Raw genomic sequence first — 18850 nt, 5'->3', positions numbered from 1 at the left:
GATTAGATGAATAAATTTCAACCACCACTGCTGCAATTGATCTCAAGTATGGAATGTGCATAGGAAGATATGGGTGAAAAGATGAAGTCGTTACCTGGGTGCCTCTGTCTGCTTAGGGACATGAGATGGAGGAGAAAGGAAGGGAAGGGAAGGGGTTTAGGAAGTTGGAGGGGATCCAAGAAGTGAAGGTGTCATTTGGCAGAGCAGAAAAGTGTCCCACCATTTATCAGGTAGAAGACCAAGGACAAGTTACTTAACTGCAGAGTTTCCATTTCCTCACCTTCCCACCAGTCCCATTCTTCAATGGTACATTTCTTGAGTGCAGAATCCACTTCAAAACTGAAGCATCAATAGTCTAAGGTAAAAGGACACTAAAATAAATCATGGGTTTTCTCTTATATTCCCTAGTAAAAAACTTACAAATTCTCCCAAATATCATACATTGTATTTTGAGGAAAACAAATCTTAAAGGGAAAGCCTGTTTCACAAACTTGAACATCAGTAAGATGGTCCCAAAGAATTAATGAGTTCAACAACTCAAGGTTCTCTGGAAAAAGTTCAAAACATTAAAACTTAGTTTTCAGTGTAATGGTTATTAAAAGTCAACACGAAGCTTTCTCATCAGCTATATAAAACCTGTTATCATTTCTTAGCCTTTGTGGAATGCAAATCTACATCGCTAACTTGTGTGTTTCCAGAGGAAAAGTCTGCTATCACTGCCTCCCCATTTAATGAACTATTTTGTAACCATAAAAATGTGATTAGTTTATTTATATTTAATCAAAACACACTACAAAAACTTGATAAACTTACTCCTGAGAGCTTTGCATCATTGATGAAAGATTAGAAAAAAGTATTCAGCAACTTAATCTGATTTACCATCATAAATATTCAAATTTTACATATTTATTCCACAAAACAGTTGTTTAAGTGGCTTTAATTTATTTTCAATTTTATTGTCTCGACTGTATAATGCAAATCAATTGTTGAAATTGTTCGGAAACACCATCCAATAAATGTGAAACAGTCTCTCTCTCTCTCATAAAGTGAACTAAAATGAACATGATGGAGCCTCAGGATCCCATAGTGCATCATGCCAATTTCAAAGTGTATATTTGCATCATACCAATTAAATGAGTTCCCTGCATGTGCAGAGTGAGTAGATGCTAAAATTTCACCATTATCAAAATTTTCTTTGTTTAAAAAATTACCTCTAGGATTTCTGTTTCCAGTAACATGCAAGGCTGAGTATTTTGATCAAACACTAAAAATTCTGGATTAAAATGTTTTAAAATTCTTAAAAACATCTTTATTACATAATAAGGAATTATCAGGTCAAAATCTAAGGGAAAGTTGGTAACGAGGAATAAGAGCAATGAAATAATTTCTGCCTTAAAAGCAAATCTGGTGAACTTTCATTTTCACAGCCTTTATGAAAAAGCCCAGGTCTCATTAAAAAGTATAGAGTCCAATAGGAGAGGCTTCTTCCATAAGTCTGGGATCCCAAAATATTATATCCTCATTGTAAGGGTATAGGGGAAGTAAATCCCACACCCAAAAACACACAGGGACCGCCCTTGGTGCTGAGAAGACTGGACTAAGAGCAGGGGAAGGCTTTGAGAATTTACAATGAAAAATAGGCTTTCTACTCAAATCAATGCAAATTTGCATTAACTAAAACAAAACTCATAGCTTGAAGATTTTTGGTCTTTCTGGCAAGTATTACTACCAATAAAATGAAATTAGCTCTATGAATATCAGACAAAAATAAATTTTAAAGCAAAACATCCTTAGGGATAAAGAGAGTCATAGCCACAGCATAATAATAAGAGTATTCACTGAGAAACTTTTGTCCTAAGTTTCTTTTTTTGTTTTGTTTTATTTTGTTTTTGTTTAGTGAGGAGTCATTATTACTCTTGCTCATGATCGTTTTTTCTAGAACCTGACGTATTCCATAAAGCCTAATATCCTAAAGGCCTAGGATGTTCTAAAATCCAGCTTACAGGAAACAGCCTGAAATTGCATGAAAAAGGTTACTGAGAAGTGATATAGTTTAGCTGTGTCCCCACCCAAATCTTATCTTGAATTGTAGCTGGCATAATCCCCACACATCATAGGAGGATCTTAATGGGAGGTAACTGAATCATGGGGGCGGCTCTTTTTCATGCTGTTCTCATGACAGTGAATACATCTCAAGAGATCTGATGATTGTAGAGATCTGATGATTGTATGAAGGGGAATTCCCTGCACGCCCCCTCTTCCCTGCCACCATGTAAGTAAGATGTGACTTTGCTCCTCATTCGCCTTCTGCCATGATGGTGAGGCCTCCCCAGCCATGTGGAACTGTGAGTCCATTAAACCTCTTTCCTTTATAAATTACCCAGCCTAGGGCATGTCTTTATTAGCAGCATGACAACAGATTAATACAAGAAGTGTTGTCAAAGAAACCTCTTTAAGGAAGGAAGGCAGAGTTGGGCAGAGAGAGAAGACAACTCACCATAAGGTTGCAGGGGAGACCTCAGCCTTCTCCAAGCATCTCTGAAGCTGTGATGGGCCTTCAGATTTATTCCAAGCTGAGACGAGGGCCAGGCCTTCATATTCCTGTGTCAACCAGTAATTGAACATGGGCCTCCTCAAGGAGATGCCTTAACCCTGAATGAGTTCCCTACTGCTGAGGGCAATTCCCAGTGAGAGAGGTGAGCCACCCCTGACTCCTGTCTATCACAGCTGAGCAATGGATGTGTTGGCCCTGAAGAAAGATCTGGGGAAAGCATCACAGATTTGGTCGTGAACTCGCCTACAGTTCACTCCGCTTTAAATTCACTTGCTTCTTCTAGGAAGTGTGCCGCATCAGGGAAGAGCTGTCCCAGGATTTTGGTTGAACTGGTTACCTGGGAAATTTACAAGGGAAGATTAGTAGAATAAATTTCAACCCCCATTGCTGCAGTTGATCTCAAGGCTATAACCAATATTCATCATTGTCCTCCTCCACCCTTGGTTGGAGATTCCCCCCATCCTCAATTCGCACCTCTGCTGGTCTACGTAGCTTGCCTGGTGAGGCAGTCCAGACCATCATCTCTGAAGGGTCTGCACCTCTAGTTATCATTCCCTTTGCAAGCTATGACATCTGCACTTGGCCACTTGTAGTTAAAACTGAGCATGGGAGCACCAAGAGACACCCCGGTGCATCCTCCGAGCAACAATCAATTCTGCCCTGGCCCTGTGCATCCTCAGCCCCACTTCCCTTGGCCAGCTGTGCCCACCAGGATGATATCTCCCTTCCTTTATGGCTGATCCTTGTCATGAAGACTCTAAGTGACAAAATGGCTGGTGTAAATTAAAGTTCGTTGGGACTTTTGCTGTGTCCTCCTGCAGAGGCATCCTTGCTCTGCAAGCCAGGATCTCTACACCCACAGAACCTCATATGTCAGAGAAAGAAAGCACACATTCCCTAAGTAGGTCACTGGGGGTGATGCTAAGTAAGGCTGCTCCTACTACTATTCTTTTCTTTGGTTCCAACCTATTTGGGACACAGCAGCATCGACATAGTATGTGCACTGTCCTGGAGGACAGTGGCCCATCCTCATAGGATATCATCTCTAATCTGGGCCCTTAACTATTTACAGAAGGCTCATCCACGTCAAGCTGGTAGCTTCTGGGTGACGTCATATGTGATGGGGAAACTGGAACCCATGGTTATGTGCCTACTGCTGAATTTCCATTGTGATAAAATGGGTTTCTTGACCTAAAGCACTGTTAGGTGGAACCCTGTGTTGGTGGATGGTGATGCTGGCGTAGGCCCTGCAGGCAGGAAAGGTAAACTTATGCCAAGACTATCTGATGACCCAGGTCTAGAGGAGTCTCCATCCCCTGCATGGGAGAAAAGGTCCACAGAGCCAACTTGCTACCTAATAGTTGATTAGTCTCTTTAAAAGACTAATATGGGGGCTTGGTGTTGCTAGTCTCTGCTGCCAACAGATTAGACATTCAGCAGCAGCAGCATGTAGAAGAGCCACGGAGAGTGGGAGCCTGTGCTGATGGGCTCTTGCACAGCCTCATTTCTGCAACTAGGGCATCCAATGTTCCTGCACTGGGTGAGACAATGACAGGCTCACTAATGTCCACCAGCCAAGTCGCCTATGTGGTTGTTTCTGCCCCTTCCACAGTGAGTGCTCTTTGCTGGTGATCACCATGTGATACCCAGATCTTCACACTCTGCACTCACCCTGATAGGTCCATCCACAGGCCCCTTCCCCAGACTTCCTTGTCTCTTGTGTTCCAATCTTTCTCTTTTTCTAACATCCTACTGCCCGTGAGCCTTGCCATAAATGTCACAGGGCACATATGCTTACCTCAGGCCACCTCACTTTCCCTACAAAGTGGATGACCAGAGGACCTCCCCAGATGGAAGTGCATCAGAAGATTTCCCCTCACTGCTGTCTCCCAGGGCCATCCCTGAGTGTTGCTGCCTGCAATCCATGTTAAATGCACATGCGCCAATGAATCAAGCCATCCTGGCCTGAGAGAAGGCGATCAGTGTAAGCAGATGGAGAAAGAGCAGAACAAGAGTGGTGGATGACCTGAGGGCCAAGCAAACCATTTGTGCAACTTCCTTGTTCTCTCTGGCCCTGCTCATGTTCAGTCCTAGATATCCTACTTCCCCTTCTGTTGGGCCCACCCAAGTGTATAAGCAATTGAGTCTGATAGAAACCAGCCCAGCCATGTGGTTACTCAACCTCGCATGATGAAATGCTTCATCTCTATCAGGGCTGAGAAGCACACCAGGAGCCACTTCTCAAATGATGTATTCTTTGGTGCTGATGGCATGACCTTTCTCCAGAATGCCAGGAGTGCAGTGATTCTCCCAGGGCTTGCCATGAGCTCCACATGATGTCCCTTCCATACCTCTGTGATGTATCATACGTGCATGCAGTGCCGTCAAGTTCTGCCACACCACACCATAAATGCCACAGAGTACCATACAGTTGTCCAGGTCGTATGGCACAAATGACAAGGTTACTTTCACCATCATCACCTGGACCTACTGAGAATGCTTTTCTTTCTGGGTCCCAATCAAAGATGACAGCCTTCCACACCACCCAGAAAATGGGTTCAAAATGTGTTCACGAGGGCCAACTATGCTTCCTCCAAAAGCTAAAGAGGCACCTCAGCACTGTGCTACCTCTTTAATGGGAGGAGGTATGAAATGCAATCTCTCTTTACTTTGGAGGGACTCTCCTGTTAAGTCCCTAAAAACTCCACCAATGTGGAAGGCCTCTAAGTCTTCACAGGGCTGACCTCCCAGCCTCGCTATGCATGTGGCTTACCAAGACCTCCAATCCACTTGCCACTGCTTGCTTATCTGGTCCAATGAGCATGCCACATCGAAGTCGTGGGTAAAAGTGGTAGTCTATGGAATGTCCAGACAGGGCAGGTGACTTCAGACTAAAAAACAACAAAAGTTAGCATGCTTAAAAAATAACTGGATAATTCTAAGCTCCTCAGAGACAACTGAAATTTGCCTCATTTAAAAACTAAAGATGCACTTAAAAATATAAAATCAACAAACTGTATGATTTAGTCTCTACCATTATCAAAATATTATGATTTTATTTATTATATGAGGAGTCTGTTTTAGAAACAAATATGCAAAATAAACCATAAATAAGAATTTTTTTAAGCAACAAAGTGAGAGAGTTCACATGGACCAGGAATGGGACCATAAAAGTATTCTTTGTTTGTTCCAGGTCAATGTGAACTGCTTCTGATCCTCCTTTGTTCAAGGATGAAAAACCACAGTTCACCAAGTCAATAGCTTCCTTAGAGAGGCCAAAGACTCCGTTTAATCTTGTCTAGCAAAAGTTCCACGCTTGGCACAGCCACTGCAGGTGGAGATATGACTTGACTCACTGTATGGATATTTACTGTCCCCCATCATGGCCCACCAGGTCTGTGTGAGGGGCAGCCTGGTGAATTAAATGAGGCTATGGCAAGGGCCACAGCCCCTGCATCCTTTAAGTCTTTGAGGGTAACACTCATGTCTGACATTCCTGCCATCAACGCAAGATGTGGTCATATCTGTGGTTTACGATCTCGTAGAGGAAGAGGCCTACCCCACTACAACATCTTTTATTCTAGGCCAAGGAGCCAACGTGCAGGTTCTGCCAATGAACCTGCCATTCACTCCTATTATACTAGAGAACCAGGGAAATGAAGAATGTGAGCTAGGCTTGAACAAAGATTCCATTTATTACCTGCCTTCCTGGTCTCCAGTCTAATAGGAGGGCTATGGTAGCATCTTCGGTCTCCAAATATCAATGTTAGCTTAATAGTCCCCAAGGCATTCGTCTTTCCCCAGTGTGCATTTGCCTAAATAAATGTCCTAGATACCTTTAGGAGAGAAGTGGGGGAATTATTGCTGAATGCACCTGCTGTAATATGGTACCATCCTTCCTGGGAAGAGCTCTGCTCCTCCTTCAGTCAACAGATTCTGGGGCTGAGAATTAGCTCCATTCAAGAAACTAGGCAAAAGATCCTGACTATTGTACCTCCTGGTAATCCACACGTGCTTTCTTGTAGAAATTAAGCATTGCCCTTGTTGGGTGCCCATCTATCTCCTTCCTAAAACAATGAGCCTATTGAGAGCTCTCTGCAGGGCAGGAACCCCCTGGGTGCCCCACTGATCTTGCCTCTCATTGTGATCATGGCCTCTGCCTTGCATCCAATGGTGAGCACACCACCTGGCCTTTGTAATCCCAGGATCCTGTCATCCCCGTTGCTACCAGGAGCCAGTTCTGTGATTTCATCATCTGTCATCAGCTCTGGCACATAGAGCACAGCCATTCCTGAGCTCAGTGACTTTGGGGCCACTCTCACCAGTGCATTCCTTTGTACATGGGAAGTCCTCCAGGCCATCTCGTGAAGATAGTCAGCACCATGGATGCTAGCATGTCCACTCCAGCATGGCCACTTCTCTGAGCCATTTGGTCCCTCCTTCCACCATCTGCCTGAGTGTGGGTCACTGCTTTCTCTAGGCTTTTAAGCAACATCTGGGTTGAGTCTTAGCATTCTCTCCAGGGATCTTGACCAAGACGCTTAATCCTGTACCACCTAGAGTGCTCCCTCTCAATAAACTCAACCTTATTCGATTTTATATCTACACTCTTTGATCCAATCCCATGAATATATTCCCAGGTCCTCTGCAACATATTAGCTCGACCCCACAGCTCCTTCACCTGATATCCCCTTTTGGCCAAGCCAGCCCAGCTCATCCCCAGTCGGGCTGTGCTGAGATTTGGTTCTTGTTATTCTTCTGGTTTTGCCAACAGGAAAGATGAGGGTAGATCCTGATGGGTCAAGCATTGTCTTATATGATACCTACCTCATTTGAGACCTCTGTATGATCTTCAGAAAAGGAAAGTCTTGCTTTTTTTTTTTTTTTTTTTTTTTTTTGACCGAGTCTCGCTCTGTTGCCCAGGCTGGAGTGCAATGGTGCAATCTCGGCTCACTGCAAGCTCCGCCTCCCAGGTTCAAGCAGTCTACAATCTTCTACATGACATGAGAAATAGGCCATTTCTGCAGGCCCAGGGGACTCAGGGGCATGTAAGTGTTCAGGGTTCCCAACTGTCCAGGGCTCCCACGCTAAGTGTAAGGGTCTCACCTCTTTCCCATTAGAGCCCTGTGTCTGAAGGACTGAGAACTTAACCTACTCAGGGTTCAGACTGGTCCTCCAGCCAACCTGCCTTCCAGCTGCAGATCATCGGGGTTTTCTTAAATGCTGCCAAGGAAGTGCTCTGGCTTTCACAGTTTGCCTGAAACCAGTGATGAGTCATCCTGCGCCTCTGCCTCTCTCTCTTCAACACTCAGTAGCCTCAGCCTCAGCCACCCAAGCCCACAGGCCTTCTGGTTATCATTTCATCAGCCGGCCACCTGCTTCCTCTCCAATTTTTCATTAGGGTCTGCAACTCACAACCACGTCCAGTGTCAGCTGCCTGAAAGTCTTCCTAGAAACAGAGTCTGAGATGGAAATTGCATGCAGAGTGCTGATCAGAGGGTGTTCTTGGGAGATTCTCCTGTAAAGAAGTGAGAAAGGCAGGATGCTGCAGAAGCTGAAGCTGGCTGCAACGAGACTACACTTGGAGCCACCCCCAGCCAATCCTAAGTGGCGCTCTCGAGCTGGGACGGCCCATCAGAGTTGTCCCAAGTTGAGGCAAGAGGGCCGAGCCTTTGCGTTCCTTCCTCGGTCAGTTTCAGAACCTGGGGGATATGACCTGAAACGAGGCCATTCCCTGCAGCAGGAGGGGGCATCCAGTGCGGGCTCTGCCACGGCCATCATCAACTGTCACTGCAGCTAGCGGGGAGACCTGGCCAGAGCACCCCAGTGGTCACTGCAGCCGAAAGAGGACTGCTTGTCTTTCTGCTCTCACACCCCTTACCTAGGGAAGAGCAGAGAAAGGGTTGCTTGAATGGGAGGAATAGCAAAGAGAACAAAGAAATCCCAATGAGGGGAAACCTCTCAGCGCACCAGCCTCACTGTGTGCTGAGAGGCACCCACTCCCTTCCCTGCACTCCTTAGATCTTGTTCATGGGTTGTTGTTGTTGTTGTTGTTGTTGTTGTTGTTGTTGCTGTTTTTAATGTAAGAAACAGAATCTTGCTGTATTGACCAGGCTGGTCTCAAACTCCTGGCCTCAAGCGATCCTCCCCCCTCAGCCTCCCAAAGCACTGTGATTACAGGCGTGAGCAACTGCATCCAGTCTCATTCATCTTTTTGTACCATATTCTCTGTCCCACCACTCAAAAATATCTCAGGTGCTGTACTAGTGCCTTACACATCCTGGACCCTCAGTGCTGTCTCAAACTCCTGGCCTCAAGCAATACTCCCCACTCAGCCTCCCAAAGCACTGTGATTACAGGCATGAGCCACTGCATCCAGCCTCATTCATCTTTTTGTACCACATTCTCTGCCCCACCACTCAAAAATATCTCAGGTGCTGTGCTAGTGCCTTACACATCCTGGACCCTCAATGCATAGCATGGTAGCACCAAAAGGTGTGAAATACAGAAATGAAATCATTAAGTGAGTCATTCATACCCATCATGGTTATTTATACGGTAATTTATATGGTCAAGCTTGACCGTCTTGGAAGGCTGCTGTCATCACAAAGCAGAACAAGGCCCACCAGGACACCCTGACTTCGTGCAGTGAGCCGGCCCTCAGGCTTGCACAACAACAACCCCCAAACACTGGCATGTTCCCAGCTGAGCCAACATGCACCAGACCCACCCAAACGTGGCCACATCGGAGCCATCTAGAAACCGATTTGAACACTGCTTCTTGTGGTGAGGGACAGGAAACCAAGAGGACACAGGGGGCCGTGTCGAGGTTAACAGGGAGGGCTGCAAGCCCAGATCTCTGGTTTCTGTTCCTCTCCAGCGTTCATTCTCTCCTACTGTTGTTAAAAATCAAATGTAAGATGTAGAGAGCCAGTCCAGGCTGTCCAGAGGACAGGGCTGAGCCTCGCTCCCCACTCCATTCCCAGGGCCTAGCACAGGGCCTGGCACAGAGGCCATATCACAAGTCAAGAAGGAAATCTTTCCTTTCTGCCAACCCTGGATCTTCCCAGAGAGGAGCCCTGTGTCCTCTTGAGGGCAGGATGGGTGGTCAAGGTAGGGATGCAGTAAAAACTAAGGTCGTACACCAGCAAGCTATCGACAAGCATTTAGAAAGCTGTGTCTCAACCAAGATAGTTATTGCAGCTTTATTTGTGTTATCAATAGTCAAAAAAAAGGGGGGGGGGGAAGACAACTTACTCTGAGCCCTAGGGTGCCTTGTCATAGGAGGTTCTGGGGGTAGGTACACAGTTACTATTTATCCCATGAATAAAAGGGTGGATGGAAATAGGCCAGGAGTTGGGGAACTTCACACAACAAAATCCAAACTGAATGATGGTGAGCCAAAACACAAAAATAACACAAAAGACCCCAAATTGTTACTGTATTTAGAAATAAGATGCAAATTATTATAAAAAATTGTCAGATTGCTACAAGGCAATTTTTTGGGTGCTATAAAAGGCCTCTGGCCCAGGGGCCTAACAGCCTCCTAAAAGAGGATATCAGGAAAAGCAAGTGGCTAAATAGAAGAAAATAAAGGAAAAGGAACTTGTCAGTCAAACTGCATCCTGCCTAGCAGGGAATCCACACACTCAGGGAATCTCAGATCCCAGGACTTCAGACTGAGATGGACTCGGTGTCTCTGGCCAATGAGAACCAAAGTCCTTCACACATCATGCTCCCTGAGACAAGAAAACGTAGGTATGCTTTAGGGGAAGAACAAAAACAGACAAGGGCAGTGGGAGTTGTGATTAGCATAATCTTTACAAATCCTTGCTTTGGAATTCCAGCTTGGCCACCTACTACATCATTTGGGCAAGTTTCTTAACCTCCCAGAACCTCAGTGTCCTCATCTGTAAAATGACAATTATGAGAATGCTACCTGCTTCATCACAGTGGCGTAAAGACTTACTAAGATAATTCCCATTAAGTGCTTAGCACGTTGCCCTCCAAGCAGTCTGTTATTTTTGTGATGTGTCAATGTCACCATCCACCTGCTGTGCAGTTTTGAGCAGATGATGAATGCATGTGTCCTCCAGGAGCTCCTTCTGCGACATCCCCTAGGCAGCCCGACATGACTCAGCAACACGGTGCTAGGGCCAGATCCCTGGCTAGACACCGAGGTGTGGGGCCCTCGTCTCTGACCTGCCATTGAGCCACAGTGTGAAGCCTAAGCAAAGCCATTTCTCTAGGGACCTTGGCTTAGTTTTCTGGGAAAATACAAGTTTCATTCTAGGTGTTCTCTCAGCTATCTTCCAGGCTGTTTTGGAGCCTGTGCTTTCATACAAACACAGGCTCATGCTGGAGCAGGGATGGCCATGGACATCCTTAACTCTCCTGAGAGCCACCCACGGCCTCCCAAGTCACCTCATCGGTTGTCCTCACAGGGAGCCACCCTCTGGGAGTATTTATATCCCTCTACTTTGATTACAGCTGATTAGTAAATTTACAATGTGTTTGAATTTCACTAGACTTACATTTCACAACAGAGAGCAAGGTTTAGTCAACACTTTCATTTGCTAAGGGCAACCATCCAGGCTTAATAAGGCTTTCCCTAAACAGACACCTTCTTTACAAACTTCTAGGAAGCCAAGTGTTAAACAAAAGTCTAACTTGAGACTTTTCTCTTGATTCCTATTATGGGCATTTGCAGTTTGCTTTGCAATTGCATTACCAAGTGCACACTTGCGCACATGCCTGGAAACGTGCACACACGCACAATGGAGCAACGTCCCAGTGTGACGGTTCCTGCTGGCCAAGAACAGCACTGGGTATTTGCATGGGCAAAGACTTTAACAGCGTGAACAGGATTTTCTGAACAAGTCTGGAAATAAAATACCTACCGGCTTTCAGAGTAAATTACCAAAAAAGCAAAGGAGAAAAACAGTTCTTCCAAAAGACAGTCATCTAACCTCCTTTCTCCCTGTGCACAAATTACCAGGCTTCCCAGAATCCAATCTTAGGTGAGATGAGGAACAATGGAAGGTATTTACAAGTTTAAAAAATATCAAATTTTTGCTTCTGGACTCCCATGCTATGATGTCACTACCTTGTTGCACTGGTCTGAGAAAAAGAATTATATCTCTCTATGGGCCTCAGTTTCCCTGTATGTGAAATGAGAGTTTCAATTAAGCACTATCTCAGATCCTTTCTGCCTTCAAAATCATGGGAAATCTCTGTAACAGATTTTTTAACCCATGAGAGGCCTTAGGGTCACTATGAGTATCTGATAAACAGGTGGGCCTTCTCTCCAGAAATATAGACAAAGGCTCATAAACACAGAGAAGTTTACACAGAATGTGAAAGAGGATTCAGAGAACCCCTGAAGCCTGTCCCGGAGGATGGGTTTAAAACTCTCAACTCTGGAGGAGATGTTGAAAGACAATTTCTCCAAAAGAGAGGGAGAAGATACAGTAGCTAGGGAAGTCTGGAAATCTGAATTTTTAATTTAGAAATAGATATTGTGGTTTTGTTGTGAGCTTTGAAAAATTGAGCCATGAGTCTGTATAATGCCTCTAAGAAAAAGAGAAGATGTTAAAGCAGGTTCGTGACCATGGTCAGCTATGGAAGCGGTACACAAGGCCAGTTAGCAGTGTGGAGCCAGGTTCTGAGAGATGAGGTGGTATGGGAATGTCTGGGGCTGTGGGTAATAAGTTGAGCTTTTTCCCAGATGTTCTCTCCGTGTTCCAGAGAAGGTAGGAAGCTGGCTACCGACCAAATCTGATTTTGACATTCCTGTAAGATAGTGCCAAGCACTCAGATCTCATCAGCCCCGTGTCAGAGGCAGCAAGGCACCACACCATGGTTGGATAACCCCCCATTCAATCCATTTTACTGAAAGCAGCACAAATAAACTAAGAATCAGAGCACTCAATGACTCATATCAGAGGTATGAATTGAAAGTCAACACTTGTATATAATCTAACTGAAGGAGAGTTTATAGCGCAGAATTCTCTCTGTTGGAAAGAAAAACTCCAAATGCGTGTGTGTGTATATGTGTGCACACTCACCATCTTACACAGCACTGCTCATTCTAAGAAAATGAGAAAGAAGAAAAAGCAACTCAAAACTTTTGTTTGATTTAGAAACAAAATTAAAGAATAATTGTCAAAGGTATCGCTGGAATAATGATATTAAAAGAGTGATTCATTCTGGTATATTTCCAGAAACAATGTTTACCAGGAACTCCCTACTCCCTCTGTACCCATCACTCAGCATGATATGTTTGCCCTGGCTTCAATTCTCTTTTTCAAAGGAACATTTTGGAGTGTGCAGCTACCTGTACCTCTCTGTTTAGTGATGATGCCACTCAGCGCTGTGTGTCAATTTAATACATGGGAACCTTCATCCCCTACTAGACTGTAGTAATATGTTTACAGGCCAAGGCCCTACACTCCTTGTTGGTGTAGCCCCGCAACACCTAGTGCGATGATTGGCATGTAAGTGTAGCCCCACAACACCTAGTGCGATGATTGGCACAGAGGTGATCGTAAGTGTTGGTAAATTACATTAAAAGTTCGCTCTGGGTCAGGCGCGGTGGCTCACGCCTGTAATTCCAGCACTTTGGGAGGCGAATCACCTGGGGTCAGGAGTTCGAGACCAGCCTGGCCAACATGGCAAAACCCTGTCTCTACTGAAAGTACAAAAATTAGCTGGGTGTGGTGGCAGGCACCTGTAATCTCAGCTACTCAGGAGGCTGAGGCAGGGGAATTGCTTGAACCCAGGAGGCAGCGGTTGTAGTGAGCCGAGAACTGAACGTAAGGTAGTGGCGAAAACCCTGGCTGCGAGGCAAGGCACTGAGTCCTCATTTTGCCACTCACTAGTTGCTTTAACTTCGAAACTTCTTTTAACTTCCACCAGCCTCAGCTTCCTTAATAAAATCAAGAGTTTGGATCAAGTGTGAAATCCAAGTCCAATTTGGTTTTATCTTCTATGTGGGATTGTTACCCAAGGACTCAGCTTCAGAAGTGACTCACCTGAGCTCCTGCCCATCCAAGTATTCGGAGTTTAAAGACACAGGCAACCCTTCAGTCTTACGTGCTGGCTCTGGGCCTTGGCGGTGCGTGGGTGGATGTATGGAGGCTGGCTTCCCTGTTTCCGAGTGCCTTCTGATTTACATGGAGCCTGAAACCTATTCTGGAGGCTATCTGCATTTTAAAGGCCTTTTTAAATGGTCTTGTCTGAGGATTGCATTTGAAACTTGCACTAAAGGCCCACGTTGCCTTAGAAGAACCTGCGCTTATCAAAGCTCACAGGTAGTGAAATGGCCTTTATTTGGGGAAGCCTTTAGAATCCATTACAGTCATTGGAACATAGGCTCTGGGGGGGGGGGGCTCTGGGTGGAGAAGCAGCTCCACTTTCCTGAGACCACTTGAATGTTGCCAACAAGTGAAAAGAAAGGTAGAAAGAAGGGAGAGAAAGGAAGGGACGCAGGTGGTCAACCTCCGGAGGTCTGTTCCTCCCTCTCGACCGAGTGATCCCAAAGGATCTCCCAGAAGCCAAAGCAAGAAGCTTTGGTGGGAAATCAGGCAGCATGGTCATGGAAAGGCGGCCTGCAGACTCAGGGTGCATCTCCTGCCCACCTCAGGGCCCTGCTGTCTGGCTCTTCTGCCTCAGGGCGACTTCTCAGTTCTCTCTCCTCCTGGGCGGGGTCTTCCCTGACCCCTCCTCTACCCCCCACATACCATGCCCTTCCCTGCCACCAGGCCTGGCTCTCCTGAATGCCTGTCTTGTCTCCATTGCTGCGTTCACCTCATTGCAAGATGATGATCTGTGTACATTTGCATCTCCCCTATTGGAATGAAGTTTCTTTGAGGCTAAAAGTTGGTGTCTGTATTTTCTGTACTTAGCACACAGTTGGCACACAATACGAGTTCAACAAAAGACTAACTGAATGAGTGAACAAATGAATGAGCAAAACTGGGAAGGTGGGGATGACCCAGGAATACATTTATCCAAGAAACTCTTACTGAGGGCCAACTCTGTTGCTAGACTGAGGGGACAGTGGGACTCACAGGGTGGCGGGAAGACAGGGATGTTCTCAAGCTTTGCCTCCTCTCAAGAGGCAGGCACCCTTCTAGTACTTACTGGAGTGCATTGCAATTCTGAGTTCTGTGTCTATGTCTTTGGTCCCCCAGCTAAATGACCCAGCATGGAAACAAGGCAGCAAGTGCTGATGAGGGTCACTTCTGGTCCACCGGGACATGCTTTGGAAGGTCCTGTCCTGTAAATGATCAGCTTCCCCTGGGAAAGAGCTGAGAAGCTGACAAAACTGGTGACCCGGGAGAAGGCAGCAGTGTTCTAAAAAGGAAAGCTGTGATCTGTGTCAGGCCAGACCCTCTAGGACAGCCAACAAGATCCAGCATGCTCAGTGTGCAGAGGGAACAGGACATTGACACAGCTGCAGAGACGGCCAGAGTGTGAAGGAAGAAGCTGCAGCAGGAACCCAGGAGGTGGGGAGGCCCGGCAGGGGACTGAAGCCCCGGCCAGGGCCAGGGCAGGATGTCTGTGCCTGATCTGCTCTGTCTTGTTCCAGCCTCCTGGGACAACTTACCACGTCTGAGGTCAGGCCTATGACAGTACAGTGGGATAGAGTCTGAAGTTAGCACATCAGAGCCCTGACAATCCTTTCTTTCACCCTAACACCCAGAACACAAGTGGTCTTGAGTATTTCACGCTGTAAAGCATATGTGTCCACATATACGTAGATTTTGAAACTGGACTGCTTGTGTTCAAATTCTGGCTCTGTCGATTACTACCTATGAGACCTTGGGCAGATTACTTAACCTCTCTGTATCTCAGTTTCCTCACATGAAAATGGGATAATCATAGTATCTACCTAACAGAATTGTCAGGATTACAAGAGGTAATATATGCAAGTCACTTTGAATAAGCCCTGGCACATAGTCAGTGCTATATATGTTGTTGCTATCACAATTGTTAATATTATTTATATATTAACATATAGTTATAGAAAGGGGGGCATATGCATTCTGGTTTTATAGTGCTGTATATTAAATGATGACAGGGAGAGGACAGTCACCTGGTTAACATGGCTATGTTAAAAGAGGGGGACTTTTACTCCATCTGAAACCAAGTGGCAGAGGGCGTGTGGTGGCAATGGGGTGGGGGTGGCTGGGTATGTCTGCATTCCCTGGATAGAAATTTATAGCGAAATGGGTGGCAATCATTTCTGGTTGTTAGATTACTTACCTGACACAGGGCTAACAACTAAGAGTTGCTGAGAAAGGCAGATGTAGTTTAGAGCAGAAGGGCACGGGATCCCACTCCTGAGTCCTGCAGTAAAGTGGCTGTGTGGCCTGGTCAAGCTGCCCACCGTGGCTGGGACTAGGGTTCCTCCTTTAAAATACAAGGGGACTTAAACTAGAAGCTGCGTGGAGAATGACTAGCACCCCAGCTCAGCACCCTGGTGGCTTCCCATGATTTACTCCTCCAACTTCTCAGCAGCTCCGAGACACAGGCAAGTGGACTGAGCAGCTTAACTTTACAGATGGCGGCAAAGGCGTGGCTCTCATGGGAGGGGGTGACCTGTCCTTGAGCTCAGATCTCTTGACCTCTGGGGTCTAAAAAATTACCAAGGCAAGCCTGGGGGAGTGGGCCCCAGAGAAGGAGGGTGCCCCACAAGTAAACTGGAGAAGTGGGGTGTCTTTCTAACTAACCCTCTTATCAACGTTCCGAGTATTTGCCCTCAAATGGTTAACCAAAGTGACACCCAAGGCAGAAATGGGCCTGGAAAGGTCCCTGATGCACAGAGCCTGGTGTGGCGGGAGGGTGTGTGGGAGGAGGGGAGGAAGTGGCACTCTGGTGGCTTTGTGCAATTATTTTCCAAGACTAACAGGATGCTGTTTTCTTCAAACAAATCTGATGTCCTTGTGCCCTATTGCCCTTGATTTAGATCAGTTTCAAAGACAACTTCCCCCAAGGTGATCCGGGCACGTGATGCTCCTTTTAAATTGTCCTTCAGAATGCCTTTGAAGTATTGGTCCTTGCTAGTGGGTACATTTTCCTTGGCCCAGCTAACTATCAGGTCGTTTTCAAAGTAGTTTCTTTCAAAAGTAGCCCCTTTGAAGTAGTTTCTCAGTAGACATTTCGGCATCAAACTGTACAGACATTTATGTAAAACATCACATCAGCCACCAGGCTGCTTCAGAGGCCGAAAGCAGCTCAGGGTTTATCATGATCTAAGTGTCCTAGCCAGTAAGTGAGAGAGGGCTCCCAAAAAGGCAGAACAGAGACAAAGGTCGAAAAGCAAAGCCATCTCACTCCCTCGGTCACTTGCCCACTCATTTCAAAGAGGCATAAGGAGCCCCAAATCCGCACTACCTCTATTCTAGAGATGAATGAGGCACAGTTCCTGCCATCAAGAACTCTGCAGAAGGAAAGGAAAGGCTGACACCAGCCACAGTGATGAGAGGGAAGTGCAGGACAGGTTAGGAGGCTCTGGAGGGCAGAGAGGCTATTGGCTGAGGCTAGAGGAGGCTTCTGGGATGGATCCTGGAAGGATAAATGGGGTTCCTCCATGTGCTCTATCTCTAGAATGCAGTGGCTTATCCAGAGGTGTGCTCAGTTGAAAAAAATAAAACTTGATTTTCAATGTTTGCCAATTTCCTTGTTGTAAACACTTCCACCTAAGAATAGCAAATTTTAAGTTACCAATGGAGACCAATGTGACTTCACTGAATGCAGAGTTGGGAAGAGACAGGCAGTGGCCACCGTGATATAGTATGTCACCCTACAGACGGGAGGGGCATAGAATACCTTCAGGAAAATAGATCATAGCAAAATCATTAGGAAGTGATGAATTTGAGTATTTATCACCTTTGTTTTTGCTACCATTTGTTTTGTTGTAAATTTTTAAAATTTAATGTTTAATAATGGCTGTGTTTAATAACCAGCTTCCCAGATTCCTCAAAGTGTAATAATCAGCTCTCACAAACTGACACAAGCCAGCTCTCACACTCCGGGCTATTTCTTCACTCACCTCTACAGCTGTGGTTTGAGCTACCATCGCATCTGCAGGAATGCGACTCTATCCTTCTGCTCGGTCTCCCTGCCTCAAAAGCAGTGGCTACTCCTCCCATTGTACCCTGCTTCCAACCCATTCTCCACAGGGTAGCTGTGGGAATCTTTCTAAAAGGCAAATGTGACCCCGCCATTCCCCTGATTGAACCCTGTGATGGTTCTCTGTGATTTTTCATTCTCCCCGTGGTGTGGACCCTGCCCATGCCCTGAGTCCTCCCAGCCCCACCTCCTGCTCTCTGCATTCACAGGACCCCAGGACTCCCCTGCCCCAGATGTCTGGAAGCCCCTTCTCTCATTCTTTATGAGAGGCAAGCTCCTGCCTGTCCTTTCAGATCTTCACTTAGATTTGACTTCCCCTGGGAGATATTCGTTGGCCCCTGAGATCAGAGGTGGTGCCTCCTCTGTGTGCTGGTGGGGTCCTGGGCTCTAGCCACAGAAGCGCCTGTCAGCTACATGTTGGTGAGATGGTTTTATGGCACCTGGCTCAGTGCGGGTCCTGATGCAGACAGTCCAGGTGTGACCCCTGGCTCTGCCATTCACTGGCTTTGTGTCCTCTGAAAAGCCACATCACACCCCTAAGCCTCTTTCTTTCCCTGTAGAATGAGGACAGCAGCAGCCACTCCCTCCTCCCTCGGAGGGTTATTTTGAGCCTTGAATGATTTCATGTGGATTGAGTGCCTTGAACATGGGTGTATTGTCAGTGTTAAATACAAGTTAACTAATACCTGTTTTGTCTCCTGTGTTTGCCCCATGCCTGATCCCCATGCCGGTGGAGGCTGTTTCCATCTTTTGTCTGTGGTCTCCATAAATGCAGCCAGTGTTGAACACCCAGTAGAGGCTCAGGCACTGCTGAAATGGAAAATTCAGAGAATGAGTGGCCCATGGAAGGCAGAAGACGTGGGCCCGCCTGCTGACAGAGAGCAGGTGAGGAGGCCAGAAACCTATTCCTCACAGTTTTGGAGGTTGGAAGTCCAAAGTCAAAGTCCAGCAGGTTTGGTTTCTGGTGACGGCCACCCGCTGGCTATGTCTCCACATGGCCAGAAATGTGCACCTAAACTGAGAGGCAGGGAGCTCTCTGCTATCTCTTCTTGTAAAGACACAAATCCGATTAAGTCAAGGCCCCACCCTTATGACTCATTTAACCTTAATTACTTCCTTAGAGGCCCCATCTCCAAATACAGCCACACAGGCGGTTAG

At 46.2% G+C, this 18850-nt stretch overlaps 1 protein-coding gene across 1 annotated transcript in view; it reads right to left on the bottom strand.

The window, feature by feature from the left end:
• Window positions 1–279: 279 nt before the first annotated feature.
• LOC100983714 (putative uncharacterized protein encoded by LINC00299) overlaps window positions 280–18850 on the bottom strand; it is a 94524-nt gene continuing 75953 nt past the window's right edge. The window contains exons 5-8 of the mRNA XM_055108285.1: window positions 18379–18502; window positions 5328–5445; window positions 2498–2891; window positions 280–355 (exon numbers count right to left, since the gene is read on the bottom strand). Of these exons, the coding sequence (XP_054964260.1) occupies window positions 2805–2891; window positions 5328–5445; window positions 18379–18502 (329 nt within the window). The 3' untranslated portion in view covers window positions 280–355; window positions 2498–2804. The remainder of the gene's footprint in view (window positions 356–2497; window positions 2892–5327; window positions 5446–18378; window positions 18503–18850) is intronic.

Source organism: Pan paniscus, chromosome 12, assembly GCF_029289425.2.
Source record: "Pan paniscus chromosome 12, NHGRI_mPanPan1-v2.0_pri, whole genome shotgun sequence".
In the NCBI taxonomy this organism is placed as follows: Eukaryota; Metazoa; Chordata; class Mammalia; order Primates; family Hominidae; genus Pan; species Pan paniscus.
Note: the sequence above shows the minus strand (reverse complement) of the source record. Positions and strands in the feature narration are given on the sequence as shown.